At 39.5% G+C, this 10,356-nt stretch overlaps 4 protein-coding genes across 4 annotated transcripts in view; all 4 read right to left on the bottom strand.

The window, feature by feature from the left end:
• The window catches only part of LOC104704063 (protein NETWORKED 4B-like), a 3,774-nt gene extending 1,516 nt beyond the window's left edge, over window positions 1–2,258 (bottom strand). The window contains exons 1-4 of the mRNA XM_010420183.2: window positions 2,187–2,258; window positions 1,685–1,761; window positions 514–1,567; window positions 118–416 (exon numbers count right to left, since the gene is read on the bottom strand). Coding sequence (XP_010418485.1) covers window positions 118–416; window positions 514–1,567; window positions 1,685–1,703 — 1,372 coding nt within the window. The 5' untranslated portion in view covers window positions 1,704–1,761; window positions 2,187–2,258. The remainder of the gene's footprint in view (window positions 1–117; window positions 417–513; window positions 1,568–1,684; window positions 1,762–2,186) is intronic.
• Window positions 2,317–4,299, bottom strand: LOC104705238 (putative pentatricopeptide repeat-containing protein At1g64310). Its single transcript, XM_010421204.2, has one exon. The coding sequence runs from the start codon at window positions 4,259–4,261 to the stop codon at window positions 2,603–2,605; it is 1,659 nt and encodes a 552-aa protein (XP_010419506.1). The 5' UTR covers window positions 4,262–4,299; the 3' UTR covers window positions 2,317–2,602.
• Window positions 4,347–6,822, bottom strand: LOC104704064 (serine/threonine-protein kinase Nek4-like). The gene is made up of 2 exons (XM_010420185.1): window positions 4,856–6,822; window positions 4,347–4,771 (listed from the first exon to the last, which is right to left on the bottom strand). The coding sequence occupies exons 1-2, from the start codon at window positions 6,801–6,803 to the stop codon at window positions 4,578–4,580; spliced, it is 2,142 nt and encodes a 713-aa protein (XP_010418487.1). The 5' UTR covers window positions 6,804–6,822; the 3' UTR covers window positions 4,347–4,577.
• LOC109125518 lies at window positions 6,803–7,803 on the bottom strand. Its single transcript, XM_019227221.1, has 2 exons — window positions 7,588–7,803; window positions 6,803–7,482 (listed from the first exon to the last, which is right to left on the bottom strand). The coding sequence occupies exon 2, from the start codon at window positions 7,424–7,426 to the stop codon at window positions 6,803–6,805; it is 624 nt and encodes a 207-aa protein (XP_019082766.1). The 5' UTR covers window positions 7,427–7,482; window positions 7,588–7,803.

Below are 10,356 nucleotides of genomic sequence, written 5' to 3'. Positions count from 1 at the left end.
CTCTCTTCGTCTGTTCCTCTGCTTCTTCTAGCTTCTTCATCGCCATTTCCGATCTCCTGTACCCTTTTTCCAAAGAATCCTTCATGTTGCTGAAATGGGTTTCGAAAAACATCAGGCTTTCTCTGTTTTCTTGAGCCATTTCTCGTGTTTTTATATACTCGTGTTTGCTCTCCAAGTGTATTTGTTCGGTCACGTGGATCCTCCTGTATAGTATCCTGATATGATCTTCTATCTTCATCCGGAAATCTTCAGCTAATTCCTCCATTTTCTTCTCTAAAGCATTTGGATTCAGCTTCGAATCCCGACTCGAGCCAGATGACCAGCGTTTCGACAGCTTCTGATCATCACATAACTTGTCAATAGTGTCTTTTTGTTCTGTGACAAGTCTCTGTTGATCCTTGACTTTCTCCGATAGCCTGCGTCAGAAACATAAAAGACTTAAAGCCTGAATGAATGAATACTCTGACAAGTCAGATTAATTAGAAAACCAAAAATGTTTATGTTACTGTTTACCTGCGAATAATTTCATCTTGTTCCTTGACCAATTTCTTCTGATCAGAATTTTGAATGTCCAATATCTTGCTCTCATTTCTAATCTTATCAGCATTCTTCGTCTTTATCTCCATGTTCAATGAATCCAGCTCTGCGATTCTTGTATGCAGCTTCTCATTTTCTCCTTTAAGATACTCAATCTCTTCATTCAGTCTGTTCCTCTCCTCCTCTGTTTCTTCTTTCAGACTCTTCAGTTGCATCTCTGTCTCTGTAACTTCTTCAACTTTTTTCTCCAACTTTGCTTCAGATCCATCTTTCTGCCTCCGGGATGATTCAAGCTCACGTTTCATACCATTTACCTGATCCACCAGTCCCTTAACTCGCTCTTCATCCTCTACTCTCTTAACTTCATACTTTTTAGCCAATTCCGCGTTTCTTGCGCGAAGGAAACCAATTTCTTCTTCCAAATTTCTCAACTGGCTCTTCAACTCTTCGATCCTCGATGTTAAACCTAACTCACTGTTCCCAAACTTGTTCACAAGTGTTGATATCTCATCTCCTTTCTCTCTCAAAACCGATTCCAAACCGGAGATCTGAGATCTAAGCCCTTTGTTCTTCTCTCCTAACTGTTTACTTTCACTAGCTTTCATCGCAATCTCTTTTTCTAAACCTCTTTTCTGATCACATTCAGCTTTAGCGTTACCTAGCTCTCGTTCTAGCTCCTTCACACGTGAAGCCAGTTCTCGTTCTCTCTCTTCAGCATCATTCCTCAGTGCTTCAAGCTTGCTTTGTAGCTCAGAAATTTCAATTCCTTCCTCTATAACATTCTCTATTTCCTCTGAAGAGTAATACTCCAAATCTGAACTCGATGAAGCAATACGCGATTTCCCTTTTCTTCTGCCACCACCGCTATTGGGGTCTAAATCTTGTTGAAAATCATCAAATACAGAATAGAGAGACTGACACTGCTCTTGAAGATCGTTAACAATCCCTAGAAGCTCTCTCTTTGAATCCTTTGGAATCTTGTTTTTGGTTTGGATGAACTTTACAAGTTTTGAAACTTTCTTCTCCACCTCTGCAGAGATAACAAGAGAACTAACAAAACCTTACATAAACAATTTCCAAAGACGAAAACTAGTTGTTTCGGTGAGTTAATATCCGTACGTTGAGCATCAATTCAAACAAATCTTACCTGTTTTTGCTCGCTCCATTCTTACGATCCTCGTTCTTGTCTCTGCATTTGAACCATAAGATCAATAAAACGTCCTCCTGCTAACACACAAAATAGCGAGCCATCACAAATGTTTAGTATCATCATACATGTTCAACAACAAACCTCTATCATTATTATACATGACAATAATCGTTTTGATTCATACATAGATGGGAGAAATAACGTATGTATCAAGTTTTTTCCAGTAAAATGGGAATGTACCACTGTCTAATTTACTTTTTCCCCAAGAAAGCTTCACAAATTAGAGAATGATCTTACGCAACGATATATATGGGGATCAAATCAAAATACAGAGACCAAAATTTTCTGAAAAAGTTATTTTCTCTAGACATCAAATCAGAAAACTGTATTCTACGATTTACATTGTTTCTTCGAAATTTACCGCAGTTTCTCAGCGAAAACCACAATTCTTCTTTAAAAAATTGACAGGAAACATGAAAAAAAGGATTGAAAATATTACCAGGTAAAATGAGAGATCGAATTAGTCGTTTCTTTGTCTTCCTGAGAAAGATGGAACCAAACAATAATTTTAATCTAATTCTGATTTTTAAATTAGAAAGATAGAGCAATATTAGAAGTTAGAGTAATATTTAGAAGTTGTGATTAGAAGAAAAAGGATAAATATATAAAATTTAAGAGATGGTTTGCTTTTTATCTCCCTAACCACAACTTTATGTTTTAAGATAGATCCGATCAGACCGGAGTATCCTAAAATTATGTCATACACTTATCTGGTCTTAACCTAATCGAACCATGAATGATAATTCAAAGGGCAACTGCTAATCTTGTCTCAAACGCCACAAAGAGCTTCTCCGCTTCATCTTAATCATCATCAAGAAGAACCCTATCAAGCCATCAACTGTTTTTTCTTCACAGTTAAAACCAACTAATCCCTGGCAATTTCCCTCCAAAGCTTTCTGATATTCCATCTCTAAGCCTTTCTACTTCATCCCATCTCCCATATCTTGCATACACATTAGAAAGCATCACTTTATATACACTTCTTCTCTCTTCCCCATTCTCCAATATCTTCTCTGCTACAACTTCAGCCAACTGCGTGTTCTCATGAACTTCACAACATGACAGTAATGCTCCCAAAATTCCTGAATCAATTGGTTTTCGTAATGACATTACAAACTCAAATGCTTCTTCTAGCTTTCCAGCCATTCCCATCAACTTTACCAGGTAAACATAATGCTCTGTTTGTGGTTCAACACCAAACTCACTCTTCATCCTCTCGAAGATCTCTTGACCTTCGTTTAAAAGTCCCGAATGGCAACAAGTAGAAAGCAGAGCAGCGAAAGTGACCTCATCAGGTTTCAACCCCATCTCAAGCATCTCGGTGAACTTCTCAAACGCAGACGAAGCAAATCCATGCAAGCCAAGACCCAAAATAACAGAATTGAAGGCAACATTGTTTTTCTCTGGAATCCCCGCAAAAAGATTCATCGCAGAATCCAAAACCCCACATTTTGAGTACATGTCTATAAGAGCAGAGCAAACCTTGATATCAAATTCTAGTCCTAGTCGAATAACATAGCTGTGCATTTCTTTTCCATACACTGAATCTGATAACTCAGCACAAGACCCTAATACAATCGCCACAAGAACACAATCTGGCATCTTACCACTCATTCTCATCTCATTAAACAGATGCAAAGCCTCCTTGTGATTCCCACATCTCGAATAACCAGTTATCAAAGAAGAACACGCAACTAAATCAGGCCCAAAGATACTATTATACACACTACAAGCGGAAGCTATGCACCTGCATCTCGAGTACATGTTCACTAAAGCACCACCAACATAGGCATGAGTATCTAGATTGATTTTCAAACAAAATCCATGAACAGACCAAGCAATGAGTAGCGAACTAGGATCAATCAAACAAGTCGTTAGGGCTACCATTGTATAACAATTCGGTACATGTCCTCGATGTTGCATTAAGTTAAACAAATTGACTCCTTTATCCCAAAATCCAGAGCATCCATATCCAGAAATCATAGCATTCCATAAAGCAACATCAGGATCTGGTATCGAAAGGAACAACTTACTTGCTTCAAAAGTAAGGCCAGCTTTTGAATAAGCTTTAACAATTGCACTGCCACAAATTTGATCAAATCCAAGACCAGATACGATTGCAATCCCATGAATACACCTCAGTCCCTCGGTATCGAAACTCTCTGAACAGCCACGAGCTAAGCACGCATAGGTGAAGTTATCTGGTCTCGTATCAGAACTCAGCATCTGAGAGAAGAGTGAAAAAGCGGTACTAAATTGATGAGCTTTAGCAAAAGCTCGAATAACAGAGTTCCAAAGGAAAACGCTTCTCTCAGGACATACGTCGAACAGTTTGCGGGCAGAGACAAGATCATCGTTTAACGCATAGAGTCGTACAAGCTGCGTCGCGAAAAACGGGTCACGAGCGAGTTTGGACTTAGTTACAAAGCTATGCAGTTTCTGGGTACTCGATTTCGTTTGAAATTTCTTCGAGAACTCGAAGATAATCAAACGTAATTGCGTCTGCGAGGCCATTAGAGGTGCAATCACGAACGCAAAAGCCAATCTTTAATCGAGCAAAACCTCAAACACAGGAATAAGACTTTAAAGGCGAACAGGGTAAAATAAAGCTCTTGTTTTTTTCAGATAAAAAGGTGTAGACTTGCAGAAGCTACAGAGAAGTATCTAAAGAAAGCAAAATTTACAAATACAAAAAAAAAAAAAAAAAAANAAAAAATGGTATTTAAGATGTTACACAAAAAAGGGTTATGTTATGGAACTAACACTGTGTCAAACTTGGTCTCGGTTTTAAGATTCTTGCAAAAAAAACAAGATGTGTGTGTTTGAAAAGCTATGTTAGCTCAGAGTCAGAAGCAGGACCAGTGAGTTGTCTACGTCTTCCATGGATCAAAGGACTCATAGGACTCAAAGGCAATCTAGTATCCTTCCTTGCTTTGCTGCTGCTTCTTCCAAATGGACTTAGCGGTGATGATGCTTTTGTTGCTGATCTTGGTTTTATAGGAGATGATCCTGAAGATCGTAAACCTGCAATCGAAAGATTTAGTTAATTTATTTGGTTTGATCTCATTCATCAGAGAGCTTTACAATGAAATACAATTTTTATCTGACCTGAGATTGAGTTTCTTCTGAGTTTTACGGCGTCACTGCTTTTCTTTAAAGCTGAGGTCTTTTTGATTGGAGCTTCAGAGTAAACTGATCTTGTATCTGAGTATTCAGATATTGCATCTAAGCACAGTGACTTTGCATACGTTGGCATTGTTGGTGGATCTTCAACCACTGAAACACTTTCCGAAACAGATTCACCTGTTTCTGAATTCTCTTCTTTGTTGAAGTTTGGACTCATCTTCTCTTTCTCTGTAACCCTGTATGAGTAGAGCTGGAACGGTATTTGTGTCACGGAACCCGCGTGGGAACCTGACTCCATTGAGAACTTTTTCAAGAATCTTGCTTCCAAGTCCCAGCAATCAACAAGTGGATTTTGGATTTGGAGGTGACCGTGATCCGGATTCACAACTAGGAACTTCTTGATGTACCGGAGGATCCTGCAAATCGAAGAGAAAGTTGGACGCTGATTCGGTTGTGAGTGCCAGCAACGTTTAATCAGACTGACGAGGTACTTTGGCGAAGGGAAAGGGAAGAGAGGTCTCTCTCCCGTTCTAATGTTCTTAGCCATATGATCCCCTTGAAGATGACTATCTTCAAATGGAACTTTACCGGTTATAAGCTCGAAACACACCATTGCAAAGCTATAGACATCAGCTTTATGTGTAAACTTTGATCTCGGAGCTGTACCTTTGAGATCTTGTTCCATCTCTGAGAGAACCTCTGGTGCATACCAGATTATAGGATCAGGTGTGGTTGGTCTAGAAGAAGCCCGAGAGAAAGACTGATTCTTAACTGATGTCAAACCGAAACCTGATATCTTCGCATGGAAATAGCCTTCAGTGTGACTTCTCTCTTTCAAAAGAATGTTCATGGGATTCAAATCTCCATGGAAGATCTCATTTGAATGAAGATACTCCATCCCTCTAGCGATTTGAAGCATTATATCGATCACAACAGGAACAGAGAAGAGATATCTTCTTCTAGGTCCACAATTCTCCTTCATGTAGCTTTTCAAATCTTTGTGCATTAACTCCATAACCAAAGAACATTCTTTCCTTTCTTCGTCATAGAATCCACAAAGGTACTGAAGTATATTCGAGTGACAAAGCGATAACAGAGAAGAGATCTCTGCATTTAACGGCTCAAGATCCCCAAAAAAATGTCTCAATACGAAACTGTCCCCTAACCATTGAATCTCCTTGTACTGACCACCTAATCTCCGCCTCACTTGGTAATCCTTAGAACCAACGAGTATCGAACTCGGGAAGAGCTTACCGTTAAACTGTTCCAACCCGGTAAGTTTCTTCAACAGATAATCAGCTAAACGCTTCTCCGTCTTGCCAATCTCAAGGCTTTCCGACTTCCTCTTCTCTTGCAATGCTTCCACCAGATTCCACCTATCTTCTCTCCAAGAATGCTCAAAACGGCTGCAAAGATCCCTCGGAACCAAATACTGTTTCCCAAACCTCCACTGGAAAAGCTTTGGATCATTCCACTCTTTATCATACTTTCTTAAAAACACAACTCTCCTCCTCTCCATCTCAGCAGGGTCAAGACCCGAGATCTCACCAGCAATCTCGATAGCTTCGATCACAGCCGGAAAGTAAGATAGCAAGTTGTGTATATGAAACTCAAGACAATCTTTGTTCTGATGAAAGTTGATAACTTTGCCCCACCAATCTTTATTGGACATACAGTTACGAACATACATTTCGCCTTCTTTAAAGACTCGATAGAGCTCTCTCAAAGGCGGTTCAAGGGCTCTCCATTTAGTATGCTTCTCTTCAAGCTTCAAGTTGTGTCTGATCTCTTCAGCAACGGTGTTGAAACCCAAACTGAATATATCTAACAACAAACAGCATTGTCTCTGGTTGATTAAGATATCGTCTTGTAATACCATAAGCGCGTTTAAGCTTCCTAGAACCTCTCCGATTTGCCTGAATTGCTCCATCACATCACAGGGGGGCTTGTCAAAGNTTCCGACTTCCTCTTCTCTTGCAATGCTTCCACCAGATTCCACCTATCTTCTCTCCAAGAATGCTCAAAACGGCTGCAAAGATCCCTCGGAACCAAATACTGTTTCCCAAACCTCCACTGGAAAAGCTTTGGATCATTCCACTCTTTATCATACTTTCTTAAAAACACAACTCTCCTCCTCTCCATCTCAGCAGGGTCAAGACCCGAGATCTCACCAGCAATCTCGATAGCTTCGATCACAGCCGGAAAGTAAGATAGCAAGTTGTGTATATGAAACTCAAGACAATCTTTGTTCTGATGAAAGTTGATAACTTTGCCCCACCAATCTTTATTGGACATACAGTTACGAACATACATTTCGCCTTCTTTAAAGACTCGATAGAGCTCTCTCAAAGGCGGTTCAAGGGCTCTCCATTTAGTATGCTTCTCTTCAAGCTTCAAGTTGTGTCTGATCTCTTCAGCAACGGTGTTGAAACCCAAACTGAATATATCTAACAACAAACAGCATTGTCTCTGGTTGATTAAGATATCGTCTTGTAATACCATAAGCGCGTTTAAGCTTCCTAGAACCTCTCCGATTTGCCTGAATTGCTCCATCACATCACAGGGGGGCTTGTCAAAGATTTCAAATCTTCTCTAAAAAAAAGTTTGATCTGGTAAAACAAAAAAAAAAAAATCTAAGCTTTTGAGAAAACTATTTCCAATTCCCTTAAAACATTTATTACAGATATGATCCCATGGTGGAGGAAGAAAAAAACCTGAAATGAAGATCCTTTTTTGTTTTGGTTATCAAGGATCGATGAATTGTTGTCGTTGGATATGTGAAATCATATGGTTGAGTAATGGAATCAAACCAAAACATCAACAATCTTCTCCAACCCTGACCACCAAATCTCAAAATTAGGGTTCAATTCGAGGAGAAAAAAATTAAGAAATCAACCGCTAAAAAGGTCAAAACTTTTTTTTTTGTTTTAACTCGATCTTTACCTGTAGAAGAACTTGGAATCAGAAAAAAAATGAAAACTTTGTTTGCTTCTAAATTTTTACCCAAAGTTTTTTTCTTCGCTGTCGTCTCTCTGTAACGATTTTGCAGAGAGAAAAGCTGAATAATATTTTTTTTTCGTTGTTCAAACTTCAAAGTGTTTTTTTTTTTTTTTTCCTTGTCCGCATTACGTGGGAGCGGGGGAGCCCATTTATGAAGTGTTCCCGCGAGTTTCGTCTTAATTATTTTTATTAACTAATAATGTGATGTAATTAGAGAGAGTCCCTTTGATTAATTTCTCAAAAACGGTGTGTTTCAGTTTTATACTTTTCCCTTCTAAACGTCGTCGTTTGTGGTTTCATTTTACTTTATTCAATTTTTATCCATTTGACCATTTTCTTTCCCAAGTCTTATCAACAAAAAAAAACAACTAATTAATAAAAAGGGTGATTAGTCTCTATTTGAAGTTTTTTCATGCATTTGAATCTTTGACCTTCCAACCAGAATAAACAGTGAGACAAATAATGTTTGTTTGTGAGAAAAATTTGACAATTGTATGAACGTGCTCTCCCGCAAGCTTGATAAGGCAGCTCAACATAAGGCTTTTGCTTTCCACCCGAACTGCACACAGTTAAAGCTAACTCACTTATGCTTCGCCGATGATCTCATGGTCTTTGTTGCAGGTGATAAGGAATCTGTTGAGGGTGCCCTGCGAGTGTTTGATGATTTTGCAGTACATTCGGGATTCAAGATCAGCTTGGAAAAATCGAAAATATTTACGGCAGATATTTCTAGTGAGCAGAGGACAGAGATTCTCCAACAATTTCCTTTTGCCTCTGGTTCCTTACCGGTGCGATACCTAGGCCTCCCACTCCTTCCCAAACGAATGTCATCGGCTGACTATCTCCCTCTTATGGAGAAAATACGGATGAAGATTAGTTCATGGACAGCGAGAACCCTCTCCTTTGATGGACGACTTCAACTCATCCACTCGGTTATATATGGTCTTATCAATTTTTGGATCTCTGCTTTCAGACTCCCAAAAGCATGTCTTCGAGAAATTGAGCAGCTTTGCTCGGCTTTCTTGTGGTCTGGTCCATCGTTGAATGCAAAGAAAACTAAGGTTACATGGTTAGAGGTATGTCTCCCCAAGTCTGAGGGGGGTTTGGGACTACGGTCACTCACTGAGGCTAACACTGTAAGCGTTCTGAAGTTGATCTGGCGAATTCTATCTACCAAGACCTCGCTATGGGTTAACTGGGTTCACCACCACCTCATTCGCAGTGGATCTTTCTGGTCAGAGAAACAAAACATTGTGGCTGGTTCTTGGATATGGAAGAAGTTTCTGAAGTATCGGGATCTAGCAAAACAGTTTCACTGCGTAGAAGTACACAACGACGAGTCCACTTCGTTTTGGTTCGACAACTGGAGCTCTTTGGGCCGTCTGTATGAGGCAGTGGGGGACTGTGGCTGCATGACTTTGGGAATACCAATCTCAAGTACGGTAGCTGAAGCAATGGAGATGACTCGACGAAGGAGAACACGTAACAGCTTCCTCTGTTTGATAGAAGACGAAATCCATAAGAAACAACTGGCTCGTGTTCATGATCGACAGGATATTTCTTTGTGGAAACGCAAAAGTAATACATATCACAAGAAGTTCGTGTCAAAGGACACATGGTTCCACATCCATAGTGTGCACCCAATTATGGCAGAAGCTAGAGTGATCTGGTTCCCTCAAGCAACTCCACGGTATGCGTTCCTCATATGGCTGATGGTGAAAAACAGACTCGCAACAGAAGAAAGGATGGCAACATGGAACACCACTGCAAATACATGATGCATTTTCTGCAATAATCCAACGGAGACAAGAGCGCATTTGTTCTTCGACTGTCCATACTCGCGGCAGGTTTGGGAGTCGCTGGTTATCCGACTTCTTCAGCACAAGTACACCACGGACTGGACGCAAGTGATACACCTACTCACAGGAAACGATTTGGACAAGACTCACTGGTTTTTGCTCAACTACACTTTTCAACATGTTATCCACTCCATTTGGAGGGAGAGAAATGACAGACGCCATGGAGAACCACCATCACCGGTGGAAAAGCTGGTGAAGTTGATTGATAAAAATGTCCACAATAGACTAAGCACAATGTCTGATGTCGATGGCACATTCATTCAGGCTTGGTTTGCAACAAGATTTCACTAAATTGTCAGGGTTGTTTTTTTTAAGCAAAACAGGATCTAAACAAAGTTTTGTATCACTGATGTAAAACTTGACTATTTTAATTTGGAAAAAAAAATTGTAAGAATCAAAGTTAAAGATAAATCTTCATTTTTGTACATTCCATATATATACAGGTTTAAGGCAGTTATATTCGTTGGCAGATATATATATGACGAGACAAAACAAAACAAGTTATGACTATTGAATTTGAAATCACTAGTTCGTATTCGTACATAAGTCATTAATATTTATCTTTTTTATCCTCTTTGTTCAAGTTGAAGATAGAAACTTTGAAGATAAAAGAACATGTTCCGT

This window comes from Camelina sativa, chromosome 7, assembly GCF_000633955.1.
Source record: "Camelina sativa cultivar DH55 chromosome 7, Cs, whole genome shotgun sequence".
Lineage (NCBI taxonomy): Eukaryota > Viridiplantae > Streptophyta > Magnoliopsida > Brassicales > Brassicaceae > Camelina > Camelina sativa.
This window is presented reverse-complemented; position numbering and strand designations above follow the sequence as displayed.